General features: G+C 42.6%; 1 protein-coding gene across 4 annotated transcripts in view; it reads right to left on the bottom strand.

Annotated features, from left to right (window-relative positions):
- The window catches only part of TLK1 (tousled like kinase 1), a 71,032-nt gene extending 52,312 nt beyond the window's left edge, over nucleotides 1-18,720 (bottom strand). Inside the window, exon 1 of one of the 4 annotated variants that reach the window (XM_074873242.1) lies at nucleotides 18,533-18,720. Coding sequence is in view for 2 of the 4 variants with exons in the window: in XM_074873245.1 (XP_074729346.1) it covers nucleotides 17,743-17,887 (145 nt within the window). In the remaining 2 variants the exon portion in view is untranslated. Of the gene's footprint in view, nucleotides 1-8,859; nucleotides 8,910-17,742; nucleotides 18,169-18,532 lie in introns of those variants that run through there. The other 3 variants (XM_074873245.1, XM_074873244.1, XM_074873243.1) reach the window with 3 other exon arrangements.
- Between the last annotated feature and the right edge of the window lie 6,745 nt (nucleotides 18,721-25,465).

The raw sequence follows: 25,465 nt of genomic DNA, 5'->3' as shown, positions 1-25,465 counted from the left end.
AAAGATTTTTTGAAAGGACCATAGCTCACTTTTTAAAAATGCTGTTTGAACGTTGTTTATTTCACTTTTCCTAACAGTTCAACAGTCCAGAAATTTGATCTAAAACAAAGAAAACTTTGGCTGCTGGATAGATAATTTTCTGCAAATCGTTCTACAACAGAAATCAATTATTTAACGCTAAAAAAATTGTAATGATCTTTAGACTTCATCTCTGTGCTGCCAGTTTTTGGATTTCATTCGTCTGGCCAACAACCTGTAAAGGAAAAATGAATTACAGAGAAATATGTTCCTGAGGGAACCTCTGCTAATGCCTTGAAGAAAGACTTATGAAAAAAACCACTTGGGCCGACTCCAGATCAGCTAGGAAACATTTGTGGGTAACAATTTAAGAATGTTTAATTCTTCTCCCCACCTTTCAGCTGGGCACCCTATTCTAAAGATCCCTTGTCCATTATGTGTCTCATCAGATGGCTGTAGCCAGCAGAGACAGAATGAATTTACAAGTTGCCTACCGATGCCTTTATCTGGCCACAAACCCACAACATATACTCATGCGTGTGGGTATATGCCACAAGGATGGCAACTCAGAATGGCTCATCCAGAGCTTAGGGAGTGATTCATACAACAGAGAGGACAATAGCTCCCAAAGGGTCTATTCTGTTGTAATTTGGGCTGAACCAGGCATGCAACTATGTCCAAGGCAAGCCAGTGATGCCTCATTTCTGATGAGTCCCTCTACCAATTCTACCCCTTGGAAGTACAGCTGAATTGCCTGAAAGCCACACATGGCTCAAAAGCAATGCACCGGCCTCCTGAAGCAATGAAGAGCTCTTATTTCTGAGTGGCAGCATTTTCCCTACATATTGCTTATAAATAATTGCACTTGCCTTCAACACCACAGACAACAAACCTATTGCACAGGTGTAAACACAATGTGTTTGAGGTGCAGCACAGTACCTAAGATAAGCACTAATGTAGGCAACCGAAAGATCTGAAAGCAAAAACCCAACTGACTGAGCACCTTTTAAAATTACATCCCAAACCAGAAAAAAGATAACGTGCATGCCTATGACAGTTTTCAAGACTGAAGTCTGTCTAACAATTAATGGTGCTGATGGGTCTGAAAGCTACTGAAGCTTTTTTGCAATATTCACTGAAACAACGGCATGCTGTGTCTCATACCAATCCTGCTCACTATTCAGAAAAGGAGACAACATTTAGTTTTATTTGGCATGTGAATCCTTGTAACGGGTCGGTTTTTAGCCAGACTTCTCTTTATGCTAGCTCTTCCTGAAGGAATTATTCACAGATCAAATTCTTCCTATCCTGCTCCGGAAATTATTATGCCATTATTTTTGCAGTGGGTTTTTTTTCCCCTATTAATGATAGGAGTTGGCAAATACAGAATAATTAATAAAGACAACATAAGATACGGCATAGAACATTCAACATGGCACCTACCTATTCACTTCCCAAACTTCTAATATAACTCCATGTGCACCATGTACAGGAAGCGTTAGCATAGCAAATACCGCTATGAGCAACAGAACCACGGCAAGGTCCTTCCTGAGTCTGTTGAATAATATTTAGCATGAGGAACGAAGGTAAAAAGGACAACTGAAAGAACATGCAGTACATTACCAGTATCTTGAAAGCTGCTTATCTTGGAATTGCCACACCACAACAGCAGTCAGGAGGCTCATTTTGAAAACTGGTTATCACTGTATTTTCTCCTCTCCTCTGCACACCTTAACTAGACAAAAACTGAATTCAACAGATCAGTTCATGGGCGTAGTAACAGAAACATCTGCTGTGCCCAAGAGCAGAACAGACTACTTGGAAAAAGAATTCCCCACATCCAAAATCCCTACCCATGTCCAGTTATCCCTTCTAGGCTCTTAAAAACAAGTTAGGTTTGACCAGAGTTGAGTTAGGTAAGACCAGAATGTACTTCCTACGTCAAAATCCCAAACTGCAAGAGTCTTCCCCATCGTGAGAGCCCTCCTATATCAATCAAACAGAAAAGCCACTACAAAAACTACTCCACAGAAAAGGAGTAATATCCCTTCTGGAAATGTCCTACTTTAAAAGGCTTATTCTGAACTCATACAAGTAAGAGCTTAAAAAAATTGCTAAAAACAGATTTCCCAAGTTGTTGGCTACAATACCATATGCAGAATGAGCCTGACAAAGTCAACACTTCGAACATACACAAACTAAATGGGTGATATCCTGAACATGTTTGTTACAAGGAATTGCATCCATTTCTTTGAAACTTGTCACTTTGTAATCCCAAGTGTCCTATTTTCCTGCTTTTTCAAAAACCTGGATTACTCACTTGCAATTGTTCTCTAAATTATTCTGAACTGCCAAGAGCAGCCAAAGAGCAGGTTCTGATATAGCAGAAGGATTTTGGTGGCTCTTCAATACCACCAACTTCTACCATTTAATAGTGAAGTGGCAGAGCCAGAGTGTTTCAAAGAAACAAGCAGGTTTGTTAACATAGTCTTCACTGACCATTTTGCACTCCTCACAGCTAAAGACAGTGATACCTGTGAGAAGGAAGACAGAGAAGCAGGCTTATTGACTAGTTCAATCTCACTGTCTGAAGTACTGCTCTAAGTATTTAGTCCATTTAGAACAAATGTATAGATACTGAAAAATAAATGCATCTTCAGTAAAACTCTTTTTTTAATGATAGCATCTGATGTGAACATCTGCTACAGTGACGGAATAATCAGAGATACAAAGCACTCATTTAAAGTGCTTTTAATAAAGTTTGTTCAAGACAACTGTCAGTTTTGGCAGGAACTGGGTAACCAACTAATACATCCTCCTGATGTTTCTTGTCGTCTCTGATTACTATAGTCTGTGCCTGCATAAACGTGACACTAACCTCTCTAAAGTCTCCTGTAAAGCCTTAAACAATCACATCTAGGTTCCATGCAGCATTCTCCTGGAAAGGGAAGATTCCTTACACAGTTGTAGGGTCAAAAGCAGTAACTTTTATTTCTTCAGAGTTAAGAACAATGTTCTGGTTAAGGAAAAACTACACTAAATGCAATGCTTTATGATTGCATGCTACTAAGTGAGAAGAAAGATTAGAAGAAAATAGGATGGCACCCTTTTGGGTTGCTTTAGCCTACTGGAGATCCTTGGTCAATCAAAAGTAAAGAAATCCTTGTTAAGTGTCCCATAGGGCAGTATCGGTGTTGCTGTATTGCACTGTACTACTATGATCAATAAACAAATATACAATACACAGACAAGAAGTTTATGCTTCCAATCCCCCTATAAGGTAAGAAAAGGCTATTTATATTTTACAGAAAGCACCTAAGGTATTGGCCAAAGTTACACAAGACATCTGTGGCAGGAACACTAAAAGACTGCCTACCTAGGCAACAAACATCTGCCTTGAACACATTATGTCAAGAGATAAAAACTAATAGTCTGGGCTGCACACACGCAGGTGACGTGCTGCCTATCTCTACCAGTGTCCTTTTCATCTCTACGTAGAGGAATCTGTAGCAGTTTCTGTGCTTTCAGACAGCTCTGTAAAAGGTATCTAAACAGAAAGAGAGAAGCAGAATTTGCCCATTTCAGCTTCATTTGCTGCAAAACCAGACGCTCCCTGTCCCCTTGAGGAAGAGGCTGCGAGCAAGTAGAAGCACATTGCAAGTTCATGGGTCGCTTGTTGGTGATGCAGACTAACAGGTCACAAGATAACATCAGTTTTACGATACACTCAAAAATTGCATCACACTCTGAACAAAAGCTCACTACTTTCCATTCCTCTATCTATTTCTATGCTGGAAAGGACAAAAAGCCTGGAGCAGTCCTGAAGAAGAAACATCTATCTAGAGAAATACCAGAAAGTACAGCAAATTTCATTCGCTGCATTCAGTTATAAGGAAACAAACCTGGAGCTCTAAATGCCGGAGTCCACGAAATGGCTGTTCTGCAAGAATTTAAAATGGCACAGGCCTTCTCCACATATCAAAAATAAACAGTAGTTTCTGCTATCTAAGGAAGGAGTGAAAAGGAAGTTAAAAGTAGAGGTCACCTACTGAGCAGGAAGAGAGCAAGCAATGCCCCTTCCCACAAGGTTTTTGGTTCTCATCCTCATGCCTCAGAAAAAGTAAACCATGAAGGAACAAATATAAATTGTGCACCTTTTGCCCAGATAAATTTTTCTGGAAGTTACCTGTAGGGTAGAAAGGCAGTCCAAAAACTCCCAACAATTTCATAGAATAAATTTATCTTATTTTTCTGAGTTATAATACCAGTCATTTGGTATTTGAAAGCTGTATTTGTGTCAATAGGAGTGTGTTTCAGTTATTAATTCCCTGAACTTCCTAATCTTCTTACTTCTGTAGCTCCTACTGCCACTTCTGCCCTCATGATCTTCCAAATCTCCCCAGCGCAGACAGTCTACTGGCCCTGGAGGCTGAGGCAAGTGCTCTGCTCCCTGGAGCACACAGGACATAACGAACTGTCAATCACAGTACCTAACTCTTGCTACAAATAAGAAATTTAAAAAATCCTAAGTCTTTCCAAATACGTTAATCTATTTCACTCAACATTGTGATCAACTAGAACTTCAACCCCCATACACTTATACAAAAGAGGCCACAGTTTAACATCAAACATGCAAAAAAGCTTATTATACTTCTAAGTTAGATTAAACTGGGACAGTAAATTCACCTCTAACTGTAACCACAAGACTCATGAACTCTTTTGGCTTTTGAACTACACCATTTTAAGGAACAAAAAAGTTATTAACCTCAAATAACACTGCCAATTTTCTCCTTTCAAAATACCTATATGGTGCACACAGCATAGAAAATACTAAAAATTGAATCAAAAAAATTACATTAAGAGATTCAGACTGCACAATCACAAGCTTTGTGAAAAACCACCGTATCACCAGGCAGCTCATGCAGTGGGGACCCTGCACCCCCCGAGCTGAGTAGGGTGATGCTACCTGGGAGATGACTCATTATTTTTCTCCTGTCGGCACCCTGTCTAGAGGCTAGGTGGTGCTTAAAGAATCAGGCAAAGAATCCTTAGGTTTTTGTGGTTTTTTGTTTTTTTTTTTTTTTTAAATTCATAACCCAACCATCAGTCTCTGAAGTGACAAGACAATCCAAACTTCGCTGAATAGGGGAAGAAACTCATTTCCTCAAAGTCCCTTGTAGAGAAGAACCTCTCAGAATGCAGCTCTAAATAGGTAAATTACACACACATAAAGCTGACATGTTAATAACTACACCTACATTTTCCTAGGACCCTGCAGCATTGCTCCCATTCTACAGATAGGGAAAAAAATGAGACTTGTATGAAATCACACATGAATCAGTGAAAAAATCAAGTTTAAGGCTAAGGGGAAAATATTTTAAACTTTGTACTTCTCACAGCACAGCTACAAAGCCTGTTGATATCAATAGCATACATTAAATTCAGTTGCAACTTTGTGTACTGAACATTTTTAAAAATTCAGCACCCACCCAGTTCACAGACAAAGAAACATCCTATGTAATCATCTGTCAAAAATTCGGTTTTAGTGTTGCTCAGCATTATCATTAAAGAAATCTGCATTACAGCCATTTATCCTATCCAGTGCTCATCATCTAATTTTAAACCAGCTTTATTTTCTGCTATATTATCACTTTCACTCAAGTTTTAGAAGAAAGAAGGGATTCTTATTCCTTTCAACACAGTCCCTTCCTGAGAACTGTCCATCTTGCAGGGTCAGTGAAGAACAGGCTTCATGGAACAAAGTCTGTGATCACGTGAATAAAATTTCCAAACATTAATACAGTTAAAGCTCTGAGGGCACCAAGAAATTAGGAAAGAGCAAAGTTATAAATCTCTGATATTGCAAATTGGGGAAAAAAATATTTTCAGGTATACATTCAAAACATATTTCAAGACACCAGTAAAATTACTTACGTGCAATTAACATCATCTACCATGTAGAAGCACCCAAATACTCAGCTGCATAGTACTTGTTGCCCTACAAAACTAACCACATTTCTTCCTAGTTAAAGGACAAGGATGCTACACAGGCTTCTGTGAACCACTGTGGCCATAATTCAAGCAAAACCAAGTGTGATCCAAGTTCTCTTCCCCAACTGACAGGAGATAAAGCAGGACTTCTTCCCACCAGAGGGAGGGGAGGACCATGAAATTCCTTGGATAGCTGAAGCAGGCTTCCTGGAGCCTACTTCCTACAGCCAATTTGACAGAGACATAACAGCCAGTGCTACCGGAGGGCAGCAACACACCTTGCCAATGGCTGACAAACTGGGATGCGTTTCACCTGGCGTACATTTAACACGACTGCTTCCACACTCCTGACTTTCGGGGTAACTAGACATCAAGCTAACCACATGGGAAATTTTAAAGACACTGAGTAAATCTATCAACAAATCTGTGATGGCCTTAGAGAGGATCCAGAACCAAGCCAGGCTTATTTCCATCAGTTAGTAAAGGCAGACAGTCCAAATGAGACCAGTGCCTGTACAGTCAGAAAAGGCTAAAGCCCTGATGAGTCTCCAGATGCACAGGGGTGCCTGCCACATGCACCACACTCCCTCCCCCAGCCCGCTGCTTTAGCAGGCTATCTCAGTGACGAAAAGACAACTGAAATGTAAGAACCAGTAAAAGCAACTGAATAAAAACACATCAGGAAGGAGAAAGTTTCACCAACAGCAGTTCCTAGGGAGAAAAAAAAAGGTTGAGTGGCCGTCCCCCTTGCCCTGCCTGTACCCAGCGGGAGCTGCCACGGCCGAGGCACACTATGCGCCCCCAGAGGCAGCATCCGCGGCTGTTGCAGATACTGCATTGCCACAGTTAATATGCACACGTGATAAAGTCTACACACAGGAAAACTTCTAAATATAAGGTGGCAAATACAAATGACAGTACACCATGCAGGTTTTTATAACTGTTAGAAAAAAATCTGTTTAATCTCTAATGAAACCCTTTTACATCCCTAACAGCTAGTCACACTACCTTATTTTGGTAGTTATCTGAATCACTAATTCACTATTTTAATTTACTGCTTTCACACAAAAAAATATTGTTCTGTAACTACTATATGCTAGCACAGTTATTTACCAAATGAGAGAGCTCATACTAAAAATATCTTATTTTGCCAGAAATAAACTCTTCCACTCAGTATCTTTGGATCAATCACACAACAAACCCAATAGAACCAGTGACTCAATGGATGTAACAAAAAGCAACTGTAATGACCTGTCCACTTAAACCTAAGAAGTATGAAGAATTTCCATTATTAAAGACAGAAAAAATACTAAGAAAATCTACTATTTCCCAAAAATCCCTCATTTGGACCTTTATCCACAACCATCTTAAAACTGGACTTCACCTTTTCTCAAGTGGTAACTGGGGGTCCAGCAGCATTTTGACACGCCAGATAAACCAACATTCCTCTCTAGTCTTTCTAGACACCGGCGCCTGCAGCCACGCCCTCCTGACTGTACAAAGCATTCACCATTGCTGCCGGCACTACAGCGGGAGAGGACCCGTGTGGTGATGCACCACAAGACACGAGAGGAGAGGCTCCCAGCTACATCCTTGCAAAACCGTGTCACCAAGCACACCTCCAGCTGAGCGTGGGCGATCAACACTTGAACATCCAGAAGGTTCCTGCTTCTACCGCATCAACCCGCTCCCTTCATCAACGACTACCCTCCCCTCCAGCAAAATCAACAGCATGCACAAATGAAAGCCGAGCAGGGGGACTGTGATTTGAAGAAAACTACAGTTTAGAGAAGCACAGGGGAAGCAGAGGAGCAGGACGAGACTGGAGGTCACCCTTGTGGCCCAGCACCAGTCAGGAAGGGAAACCAGCGGTGGGAGGAGGCAGGCCAAGGGACCTGGTGTAGGAGAGAGCACACACCCCACGCGGAGAGCCAGAGGGATGGTGGCATAGCGCCAAATTCTGCAACTTCTGACAGTCACTGGTACTGCCTCATCGCTTGCTTCCCTTAGAAAGATGGGATTTCAAAGTCACAAGAACAGCAACAACAAAAAAGTAAAAATAGCGGGTTCTTTCTCTCTTTTTTTGTAAGAACAAACTTGAAGAAAAAGAGAGATTTAAGGAAAACAGCAGGAAGGTGGTGTCAGACGCTGGCAGAGACTGGTGCCTGTTGTTTGCACTTCTCTAGAAGAGAAAAACAAGTGAAAGGCTCGGAGAGAACAGCACGTTGCGATTTAGCCAGGAGAACAAATCAGGTCAACTTTCAATCACACGACGTGGGGGGGGGGAAATCACTATTAAGGTCATTTACTGGAATTACTTTGTTGTCATAGCTTCAATATTCCACTCCCAAATTATATGTTGCAAGTATAACAAATAGGGAAAAAAATACAAGAAATATAATATTAATATCTAACCTAATACACAACCAGATTCTGATTTGTGAACTCTACATGTTCTGTTCTGTTTAAAAGCAAACAGCAACATAAAAAAGCTAAAACTCAAGACATGGGAAAACTAGCATGATTAATCTAGCAGCCAACTTTTGTATCATCTGCAATACTCATCAGCAGGTTTAACAAAATTACGTATCTGAAAAAATGAAACAAGTTTTTAAGAAGTATGTAATAAGAGACAACAGGAATTTACAACATTTTTACTAAAAAGCAGATTAAGTTTTTGTGTAAACTTATATTGTTTATGAGACTGCTATGGGGGATGGGGGTCCTAACAACATTAGTATTCCTAATGACTAAACAGACAGCTCATCATGACTTCACACACACATTTTGTGTATATATAAAAGTGTGTACATGCATGAATTATAAAACTGCCTCTTTCTTAATACTAACCACTTGGATGTTCTGGACGTAACAGCATGTTTCAAGCAAGGGGCTGAAAAAAAAAAAAAAAAATCTATGGATGCACAACACAAAATACCATCTAACAAGGAAGCAAAGACCATATTTGTCTTCCATAGTTTGAATACTGGTGTTACCCCTCTCAGGCATTATTAGTATCACAATCATTTAATAATACAATTTAATTAGAAAGAGGTAATAAGCAATCTGATTATATAAATAGAGGTATATTAAATAGGCAATGAACTTCACAAAAAGCAATCACATACTGAGGCAATAACATGCACAGCAAAAAGTGGGTTTTGTATATCATTCAAAAATTCTAAACCTGCATCTTTAGGAATTAGTTCTATTTGTATCCTGTAGTAACTTTTAAAATATGAAAATCCCACTCTTCATAATGGCCCTTCATAATACTAAATACAAAGGTACTGTAGCAAGAACTACTCCATTCAAAGTTAAAGCTTGTAGAAAACTTGCAAGGTAGCCTTTTACCATAGTTCAGTAGTGAATAAAACTACTGAAACTGAAATGCAACACTAATAAAGTTTCTAAAACATATATCAAAGACACAGCAACCACTCCCAAACAGCCAGTTCAAGGAATAACCGATCTGCAAAAGAAACAAAAAACCAAATAAAAAACCTAGTGACTCATACTGATAAACCTACTCTTAATAAAACACCACTACCACAACTAAAACAAACAAAAAGTTAATTTATGAAGATAATCACACCACTTAGATGATCACCGCCACTCTTCTCGCCGCAGTGTAAGTTCTCACTTCGCTGGTGAAGGGAACACATGGTGGGGAAAAGGGCTGGGAAAGGGAAGCAGGACACTTTCCTGGATATTCCTTAGCAATAATAAAGGACTTTTACTTTGAAAAGTTTTAAAATTTCTGATACATCTTTTAATACAACTTTTAACAGAACTGTTAAAAACAGATCATTCCCCATCAAGACTAAAAGAATTGGCCAATAAATTAAGACCTGCAGCGTAATACCTACAAAATGCTTTCCTACATAAACTAACATAGTATTTGTAAAAGATAAAAAACCAAAGCTATTTCAAAGTTACTCTATTTCTCACCATACAAACAACATATTTATTAAGAGAACTGGTTTCACTACGATCTTGTATGTGCAAATACAGCTGGTCTTCACAATGATATCCCTTAGAAAAATTCAAAGCTTGCTGTAAGTCACCAGTGTCTACCAAAAATAATTTGTCCTTTCTAAACAAATAAACATATTTTATATCATAATTCTGTATATATTAAAAATACATGTTTCTACTGGTGTTAAAGAGAATATCAATAATGTGTGGATTTTGTTTTCAACTGCTTTACAATGAAAATATCAACTTATTAAAGGACACTACTTCTCTCATCAGTTTTACTAGGAATAAGCTAAGAAACAGCAAAGACCATAACCTCCATGAGGGCCAAAATAACTAGAAAGAGGGTACATTAGGGCACAAAAATTACAATGGGAAAAAAAAAAAAAGCATTGGCTGAAGTACAGATGCAAAATTTAGGACAAAACTGTGGAACCTGTAAGAATGCAGCATTACCAGAAAAAACAATACTTAATAAAGAAGTGCAGTGTACAGGCCTGATTAGCCCAAGACACAGGAGTGAAAGAAGGAAGTATTAGAAATACTACTTGTAGCATCATCTCAGTTTGTCTCCATAGAATGAAGAGGTCTGAGAGTTCAGTGGTGGGGAAATGGAAAACACCATAATAAATAAAAATTTGCAAACCAGAAGCTACAGCTGCAGGACACAGTGCTTGATGCATCTATATGCTCTGAGCTCAAGGCAGAGTCATAAAATTAAATATCTAAAAGGCTGGGTGTATGTGACATCATACAATGGATTCTTCTAAAAGCATCAAGACTTCCTGTTATTCCTCAAAAATATATTTTTATTCCTTTTCTCTTATAGGTATAGCTGTCTTAGAAGCCCAAAGAAAGGGAATCCAGTACTTGCCAGTCTCCAAGTAATTATGGTCAGGCTTCATTTCCTGTAAAAGGCACTCTGGAGTTTCTTACCACTATCCTTATCTCTTAAAATCTGAAGTGCAGAGTGCTTTGTTCTTAAGGACGTTATTTAAAAAGCACCATGGCCTTTAAGTTTCCACCCACTTAAAAATGTGAAGATACGATGAGGCAACATACATTACTTAATGTTCCTGCTGCCACCCCTCAGAAGTGGTGGTGATCCCAGGCAATACCGACCTTCTCTGTAACGTTTAGCTGACGTACAAACTCCAGTAAATTAAGTTTCCCATTCCAAAGCGACCAGATTCCCGTTACAGTTGTGTAATCATCCAACAACCTCTCTCTTTCCCTCTAAATCCTTGGAAGACACTTGTCGGCCTCAGAGCCTCTCTGGGTAAAACTAAAAAGGCCTTTTGAGCACAGGGTGGATAATTTTTCTTATTTGCATATTTTAAAAATATGCTCCAGCGTTAAATGTTTAAGCTAAACTCGGAACAATAAGAATCTATGGTGAGGTTTGAAGTTTATGATCTATTAAATTCATACAAGGGAAAAATACATTCAAACAACATAAACTTTAATGCTCTGCTGGCAGCCAAACCATCACATTGCCGGAAGCTGCCAGCGAGCCACCCGTATGGGAGCTCTGAAGCCCTCAACTGGTTTTTGCCAGCAACCGCTTCTGCCATTTTCGTTTGGTTCAACCACTTCAACACTTGGTTCATTCAGAACTGCTAAAGAGCAACTGACAACTTGGAAAGCAGGAAAGCCTGACTTTCGTTTCCGAATGATGAACAGGAAGGAACGGTGAGTGGATTTGATCTATTAACTCTGAATCTCGCAATGCGCGATGACCAGAAACAACCGATTCATTTCACAAACTACAGTCAATTCTACTTAATCTGGTTAAATGCAAAACACATTGGATATATTTGTTTCTTCTTATGTATCTAGCACAATTAGGATTCACTTTATTTAGCTAATAAAGTTAGCTAAAAGCATCTAAGCTACATAACTACTTAAATAAATGCATATAGATGCGTACCCTCCTGCCTAGCAAGAGGTATGATCAAATTAGACCAATTAGAATCAACTTTTCTTTAGGAAAAATAATTAAGCACAAATGCAAAATAAAATTAAAAACAATTATTTAATCAGGATTTCCTGCTCACTGATTTAAGTCATGATTAAAATTAGTAATATAATCACTCTGATTTCAGTCTATCCCTCCAGCATGGACCCACCCTCAAAGGCTCGCACAGCCCCAGCCTTCCCCCCATCAATCTTCAGCACATGCAACCTCACTTAAGCCCTTCTGCACCCCTCTTCTGGGACTAAGTTTGACTGAGGTCGATTAAAGCTTACAAGTATTCGTGTTCCCACCACCTACTGCATCCTCCCCAGGGAGAGGCTGGTTGCCGGGATTCTTCTGCTGGCATATCCTGGTGCTTTGCTCAGGAACGAAAGAAAGGAGTAAGACCTCCAGAGAGGTGGTGTCCGGGAAGGAAGCAGACACTTAGTTTCTATCCCCAACAGCGCATTTCGATAAGGATGGAGTCAAGATGAAGGGAAACGTGGGATCCAAAACACCTTCTGATGCTCACTAACCCTTCTCTACTGCTACTGAACTCAATCCTTAAGTACTGAACATTATCTTCAGCAACCATTACAAGTTTTCCACTTGCAAGCCCACCCGAGAAGCTGGGTTATATTATGGCGGCCAGCTTCTGCTTAACCACTCTTCAGCGATCACAACCGGAGCACCAGCATTCTCAACAGAAACCCTGACCACGCTTCTTCCTCTACCCACCTTCACCCCCACTCAGAGCAATTTGGCAAACCAAATTTCCCTTCTCCTCTTTTACAGTTGAAAGACACCAAGCCAAACAGAAAGAAGTTCATAAACTTCATAAAGACAAAGCTTTTCTCCCCCCTCATGTGCTTTTATGTTTTAGGGGAGCTACAGTTCAGGAAATACTCTACTGCATAAACACAATTTACTAACTTCAACATTTTCTTGTATAAAAAAACTCAGCATGGGGGCAAGAACTTTAGTATGGGAGTAATCTGGACTGGGAGCAAGTATTACTTCAAAACACAACCTTGTATCAAGAACGCAGAAAGCATAAAGGATTATTTAAGCTTGTCATAGTTCCATAATCTCCATTCTTCAGGTAGCAAAAATCTATAGATCTAACTTTGACTGTGATGCACATATATACAGTAGCCTTTCCCAGGAGTCCCAACAGTATTTTGCAATCATTTAGGATTACCAGGCTCTAAGAAAATCCAAAGAAATGTCAAGACTAATTGCAGACCAGAGCTATTACTAAGAAGCAAGTTTACTTCAGCTTGCTGAAGAAAAAAATGTACTTGCTGAAAGAAAAAGCAAGCAAGAAAAAAGTATGGGAAAAAAACAATGAGAGAAATAACAAGCTTTTTATTTGAATGGAGATAATAATAAATAAATACAGCCTGTCCTGAAAGATACTGATTCTCTCTCTATTTAAAATGGAATAAGTTAATGGGAAATTCCATTCTAGGCAAGTTAAAACAGAATTAAAACAAAACAATCACCCAAGTACTAATATGCTCTATTCTCTGTAGCACTTGCCTTTTAGAAAACCAGATTCAAACAAGGGCCTGTATTTAAAAAAAAAAAAAAAAAAAAAAAAAAAAGTCATCTTTTCCCATTTCTCATTTGGGCATGCTATAAAATCTCATAAGAATCTGGCAAAAGCATCAGCTCACTATGAGAAACACACCTGCAACAAAACCAGCAATAGTATCACAAGCTGGAATCTATGCGTATCAGTGGGACAACATGAAGTCTTACACAATACCTGCTCATGCTACAGCCAGCCTAAATAATCTTTTATGATTGCTGTGCTCATCCTAAGTAAAAATAGATCATCTTTAAATGTGAAGTGTTCCTATTCTTCTCTGCTCCCACATAAACCAGCCAAATCCATAACATTCTCAATCTACAGTTGAACGATAAAAAAACCCCAAACTTACTGAGAACTTGCTGATTAGGCAAATAAAACACTTGAGTTTTTACACTAAAAGCAAACAACAGAAAAAAATAACCCCGGAAGTTTTATTAGGATCACGTAGCTTTCATGTTCATGTACTGTATGTATCATATGTGACACAACCTGGCATCTAGACACATTTTCTAGACTAGAAACTTAAAGGGGAAATAAATTGTACTTTTATGCTCAGACAAACAACTACCACCACATTTTAGGTAACAATAAATACAAATAATACACATTTATCAAATTTTTAAAAAGTCACCAATTAAATTTGCTACACCTACATTAGTTCTTCAAAGAGTGTCAAATACATGTCATGAGTTTGTTTACAATTTTGTCATCATATGTTAACTGGGGCTCAAATTTGAAAACTGAAATTCACATTACTGTCATGCTAATTCAAAGTTGTATTTGGCATTCTGTTTTGCTTTTAGTAAAGTGTTCGAACCCAACGGCACACAAAAAAATAACTTGCAAAGCATCATGCTTGATTACCAGACACCGTGGCACTACCCCCAACCTCAAAAGAGAAGCTATTCCAAGACACTCATCTGTATCTCCCAAAATCTCTTCTGTCTCTCTGCCTCATCAGCAATGGCCTGAACATCCCCCATTTACAAAACAGCCTTTTCCAGCTATGTGCTTCTGGTCTTTTTAGTTACATGCATAAAGCAGTCAAAAGTCAACAAATTTCAAACATGAAGTTGCGTGACTGCAATTACGTGAGCTGTGGCACAAGATTTAGCCACACAATCACATACTGTATGTAAAATAATACTGCATAACAGTCCTCCTAAATTCCTGATAGCATCTACTGCAGGGCTGTTGAATAAGTGACCACATATCCCACACATAAGTTATTGGCATATAAAACAGTTGACAGAACTACAGACATTTACAAGCTATACTGAAATGCAATAAAAGACAGTCCTGGTACAATAATAAAAGTGTACAGATGCAACTGGATTCAAGTCCACACCAGTCCTTTCATTTTAAAGCCTTAAAACATAAATTCAAATCTATACAGCTAAGCCATGACGCCCCTGTAAGTCAAGATATGGAAGATAACATCCAATTAAAAATGTTGCTGCAATGTCTGTCATAGTGCATTTCAAAAAAGATTATTTTCTTTAATTTCACCTGTATTTCCCAAGTAGTTCCTTTTTGATACTGACAAGGCATTGCATTTTTTAAAAAAATATAACTTTGTGCGATAGTTACATATGCCAGAGCTTTTCTTCTTGCTTTCTCCATATTAGAGCTTCAGAGAATAATTTTAGGACTTCCTAAATCAGGGTGCTGGGGTTTCTGTTCGTAATAAATCAGAACCTTTAAAAGATCATATGAGAGATCATTTTCTGATCATATGAGAGATGTGGGCTCATGCCAAACTTTCACACTGAATCACAGGTAAGGTCGGATGAACCACAGCACATGTGGTGCACTCAGTGAAGGCGTGGGCATCCGAAGGCAACATGGGCATAACTGTCACAGAAGCCAACCAAAGGGATTTGAATCCACAAATGACAAGTCCAGGACGGGCCACAAGCTCAGGCCAAGCGCAGAATGTACCACATCTGGAAATATTACCCATTCAAAAACACCATGGGCATTAGCAGCGATGTAGCTCTGATCCAGTACAGGATCCAGCAGCCCCGTGCACTGCTCCAAAGCTCATAACCTCTGTTAACATCACACGGGATCACAAGTTCAGAATGAGTGAGAGCTCAAACTCCTATAAATACACTGCACTGCAAATACTGCACGCTTATTAATGTGATCTGATATAATTCTTTCACATATATAGGACAGTGTCTATGAACATACTGACGTGTTTATATTTCAGGGTCCATTGCTTTCAGGCAAGATACTTCATTATAAAACATACGTATATAAAGTAAGGTGTGCTGATAACATCCCACGAGCATGAATGCAAAATATAAACCCAAGCGTGGCTGGTGGCTTATGCCGATTTTCAAACTACCTAGTGAGGATATACAATTATCACAACCCAGGAAAACCGTGCAAATACAGTACAATGTAGTACCAAGCAAACACCAGGGGTTTGATTACGCTGTAACCCCTGAATCTGTACTAGAGGATGTCAATTACAGCACCCAGAAAAATCCAATAGCATGAGTCATAAGAAAGAAAAAAGTAAAAAGTATCACCGTCATCACATTAAAAATTAATTTCACAAAAATATTTTTCCTTGTCTAAATAGAGGTACTCAAGGAACACAGTTTTTCTTCAAAATAAATAGTTAAGTTGTGCTGCATAATAATTTCAGGCTTGTATACTGTGCATCTGAAATACATCTAAAAATAGCGCATGTATACACTCTACATAAATATTATATGCACGCATATTCATAACAAGTGTTGCAACACTGAGAAAACCTACTCTTGATAAACTTAAACTATGTATTTGGCCGATGGTTGTTGTTTTTCTATGAGCTTCGGTTTCCCAGAGAAGACGAGCACAAAATGCCTGCCACTTTACTCAGCATCTTTAACATATACCATAATTCCTTTCCAGGTATTTTCTAGAGCATTTCATGTCAATCTACCTGCAGGAGCGTGTGCAAAAGTGACACAGAGTGATCCAAGTCTGACAACTACTGGCATGGAAAATGGAGAAACATGGACTGCGTTATACGTTTTCAGGATGTCGAATCCCTGTTACCAAGTCCTTACATCGCTTATCAACCAAAAAAAAAAAAAAAAAAAAAAAAAGGCAAGCAAGCAGATACAGGAAGACCTGAAAAACAAAGACTCCCCGTTTTCACTATTATTTCTATTTTAAGTTAGCAAGTTTCCTGCTTGGGTGATGACGGTTTCCAGACGCTACAAGAAATGCTAGATGGTATTCATTAAACTGGAGTAAATCAAGTAAAATTATACAACTGCTTGGTATGCAAGTATCCGTGTATAAAAGTTCTCCTCCGCCACTAACCGGCGTTCAGCAAGTAGTTATTTTAGCTAAAAGCACCGAGCAATTCACTAGCTGTATAACTGCTACATCTTGTGGCAATACATTTCAACGCAAGGAGGAAAACCAGACAATACCCGAAAGGGAATCGCGAAGGGACTTGTTTGCTCATAACCTTCATACAGATATTCCCTGCAAACACCCACAACACCCTGCTGTCGCTGTCGGTGTAACACAAGAGGGGAGGAGCAGGGGAGGGAGGAGAAAAATATTATCATCTAAGGCGTGATGGAGGACAGGAGAAAGTTGCAGTCATTCCGTGGTGGCCGTAAGGCGCCCTGTCACTTCTGGCCGTAAAACCGGCCGCCCCCGAGGGCGCCTTCCCCACGGGGACGAACCCTCCGGTGTCGGCCCCTCTCTCCTCCCCACCTCCATGATGCCAAAAGTGCCCGACTCCCTCCATCCAGCAACAACGGCCGCATCCTCCGGCGCAGCACTTTTACTTTGCCGCCGGCGGAGGGGAACCGATTTCGGGGAGGCGGCGGCAGGCGGTCGCCCGAGGAGAGGCGAGCGGCGGCGGGCGGGCGGCCCGGGAGCGGAGGGAGCGCGGCCGATCCCCCCCCCCTCCGCGGCGCGGCGGCAGGGGGGGAACAACGAGGCGCCGCCGTGCTGACGAGCGGCGGCGGGAGGCGCGGGCGGCGCGGCCCCGCTCGCCCCGCGCCCCAGGCTCCCCTCGCCGCCACCGGGCCCAGCGCTGACCCCGCGCCGCCGCCGCCGCTCCGGGGGCACCAGCCTCTCCCGCCGCCGCTCCCCGCCAGCCCGGGACCGGCCTCCGGCGGCGGCTGCCGGGCCCCTCCCCGAGGGCCGGGCCCCCCGCGCAGCCCCGCGGCGCGCTGGTTACCTTCCTTGGGCGGCTTGCCGAGCGGCGCGCCGTGGAGCTGGGAGGCCGCCGCCGCGGAGCAGCCCTGCAGGCTCGGTGGGGACGTGGAGAGCCGGGACCAAGATGGCGGCCCCTCCAAACTTCCACTGCTACTTTGGACACTCATCAAGCTACTTTCCTGGAGCCCGGCAGCCGCCGGGGGCGGCGGGGGAGGCGGCGCGGCGGGGGGACACCCAGCGCCGCGCTCATGGCCGGGGGGCCGGCCCGACACCGGCGCGGGGAGGCCGCCGGCGGGGAGCGGGCTCCGGAGGCAGGCGGGGCGCGAGAGAGACGGGGCGCGGGGCCAGCGCAACCTGCCCGCACCTCTGCACTGCGTCGCCGCCGCCGCCGAGCAGCCGCCTGTGTCTGAGGCTAACCTTCCCCGCCGCCGCCGCCACCGCCGCCGCCGCCGCCGGGGAGGGGAGGGGAGGGCGCAGGCGGGGAGGGGTCATGCGCAAACAGGATCGCGAGCCGAGCGAGCGCCGCGCTCCGCCGGCGCCCAGCGGCGCCCAGCCCCGCCGAGGCCGCCCAGGGGCAGCGGGCGGGGAGCGGCACCCCCGCGCACCCCCCTGCCCCGCCGCCCCCGCCGCGCAGCCTGGGCACGCGGCCGGCCCCGGCCCCCGCGGCCGCTCCCTGCCCCCGCGGCCGCTCCCGGCCTCTGCCCTGGGCCGGCCCGCAGCCGCCCGCCGGCTGACCACCACCACCCCCCACCCCCTACGCGCGCCCGTCCCACGGCGGGAACCTCCCTCCGCGCCCCCGCCCCGGCGCGCACCTTCCGCGCCGCGGGCAGCGCTCCACCGGCCGCCGCGGCGGGGCCGGAGGTGGCTCCCCCGAGGCCCCGGCGCTTCCTTCCGTCCAGGTCTCCTGGGCGGCCCGGTCCGCTCGAGCCGGGGCCCCCGCGCCGGCCACCGCGCCTTCCCCCGCGCCTCGCCGCCACGGCCATGGCGGCGGGGCGCGGGGGAAGGCGCGGCGGCGGGGGCGGGAGCGGAGCCCGTACGCGCCGCTGCCGGGGCCGGGGCCGCGCCACCCGGCAGCACCCCGGCGTGGGACCGCGCGGGGCGAGCCCAGCCCGCTGCGGCGGTAAGTACGGGCCGGAGCAGCGGGGCTGAAGCGGCACTTCCCGGCACGGTCCGGGTGAGCGCTGGTTTTGCAGCTGTTCCCCCCGGGGCGCACAGGGGTATGCCGGATTGCGGCTGTTTTGCCGAACAGGACGGTGTGGCGGTGGAGACGCGGGGGACCCGAGGGAAGCTGCTGTCCTCAGGGAGAAGGTGTTGCTCGCAGCTGTAACCCACCTCGCTGCTCAGCAGCTCCCACCAGAGGATCCGAAACTCGGCCAGGAGCCATGTGCCAAGGCCCTGCCTCACCCCACGGGCCGAGGCTCCCGGCCGGGCACCAGCCCTGACCTCTGCGTCTTTCGAAACGTGCCCCTCTGCCTTGAGTTAGACTAAAGTGCAGACGTAGCAGAATTCAAACCCAATTTTCAGTTTTTCCTTCCTTAAAACCAACAGTCTTCAGCAAGAATGCGAGATACATGGCAAAGTTCTGGACAAAGCCGTTTAATTTATGAGTGCAACTTAGGTATGACAATGACTTTGATTACTTAAAAAAATACTATGGTTTGCAGATACATTGCATTCTGTATATATAAAGAAGTATATTCATCAGCCAGGCACGGCGCTTATTTTGTGGTTGCTGCACAGCGACATCCTGGCCATCCACTAACCTACTTTCCCCTCTATTTGAGAATGGCAGGAATAGATTACTAATGCTGGGTTGCAGATCTGTGCACAACACAGATATTACCAATTCTGCCTCTTCCTTATAAAGTGACATCTGTCAAATTATCTAAGATCTACACCTCCCACAAGTACAAAGCATAGCTGCAAGTTTCTTAGCAATTTGGTATTAACTTGAAGTAAAAATTAGTATGTTTACTTGCTAAATAAGTCTGTTCCAGGACGTATATTTAGTAACAGCTATACATTTTTTTTGGCAGAGAGAAGTGATCTGATACTTCAACCAAAACTTATTTAAGGACTTGATCTCAGAGAAGACTTCTCAGACTTTACCTAAGCAAATTACACCAGGAAATTGCTAGTACTTAGGCATGAAGTAAACCAGCGCTAGTTCACTCTGCAATATTAATATTTAGCAGCTGGCATAGAAACTATTTACAAGGTTAAAAACAAAACATACTCGTAATCCCACAATCCATACGATAGCATAAGTGAACGTGCAACCTCATTTCCTGGTAAGTATATCCTGCTGCAGTATGCTGCTTTTAAAATCTGCCAAGAAGCAGTAAGTTAAAGAAATTCAGTAGCTTTGTTTATACTCATTTGCATCCACTTAATACAAACCCCTGCTACCCTTACAAAAACCTATATAAACAAGCATTCTTTCTGCCACTTTTGCTTACAAACTGTTGCCTACAAGTCATTCCACTGATATGGTTGGGGCTCCTTGTTTAAATAAAGCATCAGTCGCTTTGACTAGGGTAACAGGAGATGAAGAGGAAGATCCCATTCATTACATCTTCTCTCAGACATGCAGTTTAAATATCATAAAAACACCAAGATGTCTTTTAAACTGTCATAAGTTATGAAAAGTAATCAGACCTATGCAGTATCTTGTCACATGTTAGAAGGCACTTCGCACACGTAGGACGGTGCCTTAAAAGCACCTGGCTTGCCAGCTGATCATACATTGAAATGCACAGCTGGGTTACCATAACTATGTAGTCTCTGGTGAGGTCTACCAAGAAAGCTCACCCCCGGCTCGACGTTCCCCAGTGCCAGTCCCAGTTACAGATACATATATCCAAATAGACTAAGGGGTAACACTAACATTTATTAAGAATGAATACATGGAAAATTAGAAAGAATAGTAAAGTAAAACGGTTAGCAGCAATGCAAGAGTACAGGGTTCCATACTTAAGATCCTTATGGCAAGCAAGAAGGGAATCCCCGGGACAGATGGTAGGGTGGAAGCTTCTATGCAGAAAGTGTCCCCAAAGCATCTGACAATTTTGGGGTCTTTGTACCCAATTTTTATACTCTCTGGGGAGAGATGTCATAATCATCACTCTTGTGCACGGAGATCTGGTAATCATCACACACTTAGACAGTTGTGGGGTTTTTGTTCATGGGGGGGTGGTTTATACAAGTTGTGGTTTTGTTGTCTTACACAGCTACATGGCTGTGATCAATTTCATATATGGATTAATTTACATAATTGTGGCTCATTTGTAACACTCAGCTAGCCCTTTAGCTCTGTTATAACCTTGATATAACAGGAGGGTTGTATGACTGTGGCTTCTGTCCTCTAGGAGGTAACACCGAGCTAGCTCCCCAGCTCTGTGTAACCGTCGACCTGTATCAAGAGTCACAATCATGGACAAGTTTTAGCAACAGTAATGTCCAGGTTTAAGGCCTGGTGCAGGCCAAAGCCTACTGTCATCCTATATCACTGAGGAACCAGGAGGGAGTGGGCACGTACTGCAGGACTCCCCACTAGAGCACTCATTAAACAGCACCTGCTGCTTGGCAGAAATGGGTACCTGCTGCAAAATACAGGAAAGCAGAGTGTGAATTCTATAGATCATCTCCAGATGAGACTATATAACTTTAAAAATACATGGAGCTGGTATATTTCCCCTCTGCAGTTCGTAGAAAACCTACTTTCTTAATGTGTTAGAGCTGACACTGATTTGAAGGTAACCCCTTCCTTGTGAAGCCACATTGCTTCAGTGTTACCAGTTATCGTATCACAGCAGGAGCATCTTCATTAATACCTTTTAGAAATTTCCAAACATACTCTAAAAGACTTCCCTTGTTACACAGCATCATAAATGTACATACTGCTCTTCCTTGAATGCCCTGCCTTCATTTTGCAGTAAAACTTTATGGTCCGGTGGCCAGATGGATAACCTCTCTCTCACCATGGTGAGCAGTCAGCTCAGTGTCACCGACCCAGAATGTTCAAAACTAAATCCAACTCAAATAGTACCGAATAAATATTAGTCATTCTTTTGAAAAAATACCATAAATATTAGATTTTTCTCTTCTAGTTCTAAGGAGCAGAATAGTCTGATATCAAGGTTTCTTATATCAACACTGCATATCATCATCAGGAGTAACTTGAGGTAGTAGATATGGGGAAATCCCTTTCAGGGATTGTACTGAATAATGAAGAAAGTGCCACATACCTACCTACAAGGGAAAGCTTGACTCTAGGTGAAGTCCAAGAAAGCTCATTTAGTTTTGCTAACTGCTAAGGAAGAGGACCTCAAAATTCAGATCAGAACAGAGAGGAGTGAAATGCCTATGTGCTATTTTTCCCATAAGAATGTGTCAAATGGGGGTTAGCAAGATTTATCACCATTGAATCAAGGACACCTGAAGAACAGAATAATGAAATTTCATTATTCCAAAGATTAAAAAGCCAAGCAACAAAAATCCTGAAAAACATTAAAATTGTGAGAGTTTTCAACTTTGCCACAGGAGTTATTTGTGCAAGAAACTTTTATCACAGTAAGTTCACAAGCTGCTCCTAAATCTTTAGAAAAGTAAGAGAAGTTAACTGCCAGACAGCGAAGGAAAGGGCTTAAAGAAAAGAATTGATAGGCTGCATAGTGAAAATAAGGATGATTACAGCAGGAGCGAGTTTCTGGAGACATCTGCATTTTATCTATAAAGGTAACCATACATTCAGGTCAAAGGTCAATTTCAAAACCTTTACATACACCATTTACAGAACAGAGACATCCCAGATGTTCTTGAGCGAATTGATTGCGGGATCAATTACAGGGAAATTATAGTTTCTCCCCTATTCCGAGACCTTCACTTTGGTTCTCACAGGCACCAAATAATTTTGGTGTCCTCATGAAAAATATGTACTCTGTTAACATCAAATAATACATGTTCTTCATAACTGGGTATGTCTTACCTCTTTTCCCCACCAAAATCAATTTGATATTTGTTGGCTTAGGTTTCATGCAAGCAGCAGATACTGTAATACCCGGGACTAGTGACTGATCTGGTCAGGTAATCAATTATATGAATAACGTATGTTTACATATAGGTTATAAATAAGATCATTTTAAAATTATGTCTATAATTAGAAGGAAGGCCTCAAGTTCATGGGATGATTGGAAGAAGTAGAGGTAGAAGGGGAACTTGATTTAGCAGGCTTGTACTTCTAGGAATGAAGGTCAAGAGTTTCCAGAATTATGATAAATTACAACATCCCTGGGAAAGTATTAAACTGTATTATGATTCCAAATTTAAATCAGTCTCTTTCAGCTAGAGATCAGGAAAATATCAGGAATCAGAGATCATTAGTGTCTTTATTTCAGATGCTTTTGGTATCTATTTCCTTCACCTGCTTCTTCTGATTAACAGTTCTAAAACATGTCCAACAAGGGTATTACATCTCTTTTTACCTTTTCATATATTTAATCAGAAATATTTATGTAGCATCCCATCTTGACTTGGAGCAACGTATCTTCTTTGACACAGTATTGCAACCCAGCCTTGTTTCTATCCTTCTCTCAAACAAGGAGTTCTCTTCTGTAAGTGATATTCAAGTCATAGAATCATAGAATACCAGGTCGGAAGGGACCTCAAGGATCATCTGGTCCAACCTTTCTTGGCAAAAGCACAATCTAGACAAAATGGCCCAGCACCCTGCCCAGCTGAATCTTAAAAGTGTCCAGTGTTGGGGAATCCACCACTTCTCTGGGGAGATTATTCCAGTGGCTGATTGTTCTCACTGTGAAAAATTTTCCTCTTGTGTTCAACTAGAATTTCCCTGGGAGTAACTTGTACCTATTACCTCATCTTTTCCATGTGACGCCTTGTAAAAAGGGAGACTCCATCTTCTTTGTAGCCACCATATAAATATTGGAACATGCTGATAAGGTCTCCCCTAAGCCTTCTCTTCTCACGGCTGAACAAACCAAATTCTCTCAGCCTTTCCTCACATAGCAGGCTTCCCAGTCCCTTGATCATCTCTGGGGCCCTTCTCTGGACCCTCTCCAGCCTGTCCACATCTTTTTTGTATAGCAGGGACAAAAACCAAATACAGTATTCCAGGTGTGGCCCGACAAGCAGAGTAGAGTTAGATAAAGACTTCTCCATCTCTGCTGGCAATGCCCTTGTTGATGCGACCCAGCATCCTGTTGGCTTTCTTTGCCGCTGCAGCCCACTGTTCACTTCTATTAAGCTTGTTGTCCACCAGCACCCCCAGGTTCCTTTCCACAGAGCTGCTCTCCAGCCAGGTAGATCCCAGCGTGTGCTGCACTCCTGGATTATGTCTTCTCAGATTCTTGTTGAACTTCATAAGGTTCTTGATAGCCCACACTTCTAGCCTATTCAGGTTTTCCTGCAGGGTGGCTCTCCCTTCCAAAGTGTCCACTTCCCACTCAGTTTACTCAGTTTGGCATCATCAGCAAACTTCATCAGGGTACAAATGATCCCATCACCCAGATCACTTATTAAGAGATTAAACAGTGTTGGGCCCAGTATCAATCCCTGGGGGACCCCACCTGTGACAGGTTGCCAGTTTGAAAAAGAGCTATTCACCACCACCCTCTGGGTGCGGGCTGGCAGCCAGTTCCCCACCCACCACACAGACCACTTGTCTAGACCATAACGCATCAGTTTCTCTAGGAGGAGGCTGTGGGGAACTGTATCAAAAGCTTTGAGAAATCCAGGTAGACAATGTCCACTGCTCACCCCACATCAACCAAGCAGGTTATTCTGTCATAGAAGGTGACTGGGTTTGGCAAACACGATTTGTCCTTGGTGAGTCCATGCCACCTTTTCCCAATCATGTGCTTCATTTGACACGTGATAGCCTCCAGGAGGATTTGTTCCATAACTTTCCCAGGGACTGAAGTAAGACTGATGGGCCCATAATTTCCTGGATCCTTCTTTAAGACCTTCTTGTAGATGAGGGTGACATTAGCCTTCTCCCAGTCTTCTCAGGCATCCCTTGATCTCCACAACTTCTCAAAGATTATGGAGAGTGGCCTTGCAATGACATCAGCCAGCTCTCTTAACACCCTTGGGTGGGTAACATCAGGGCCCATCGATTTGTAGGGGTCAAGCTCCTGTAATAGTGTGCATACCAACTCTTTCTTCACTGACGGTGGGTCTGTGTTTCATTGTCCTTTGATTTAGCCCATCAGTTTTCTGCAATGCCAGTGAAACTGAGGTTTTGTTTGTTAAGAAGGCTTCAAATTCTTTGTTAGTTCCCTGTCATCCTAGCACTTTGGATAATAGACCTGTAGCAGTATTTTCTTAAAGCATAAGCTATTACAGTATGCCACACTGTATAGTTGCCAGTATATTTGTCAATACGTATGAATATTATACACGGATATACGTATACACAGATGTACACATGCACTCACCTACCCCATATATAGAAGGACATACACACACACACCCTGTAACTTATGCCAACATCAGCAGACAATCTGATTTAACTATCATAGTAGAAAAATATTCTTGTAACTAAATAGACATACTGGTACAGTAGCTTTAGAAAATGCCTAAATGATTTCATCATCGAAAGATGTATTTATGACATTTCTAGGTTAGATGGAATGTAGTATGCTGGGAAAACATAACTTGGGAGAAGAAAATAATGTTTTCTGTCTTGGTGAATGATGGAAGTTTGTAGCTCAAATACTCTGTCC

Source organism: Strix uralensis, chromosome 6 (assembly GCF_047716275.1).
Source record: "Strix uralensis isolate ZFMK-TIS-50842 chromosome 6, bStrUra1, whole genome shotgun sequence".
Lineage (NCBI taxonomy): Eukaryota > Metazoa > Chordata > Aves > Strigiformes > Strigidae > Strix > Strix uralensis.
This window is presented reverse-complemented; position numbering and strand designations above follow the sequence as displayed.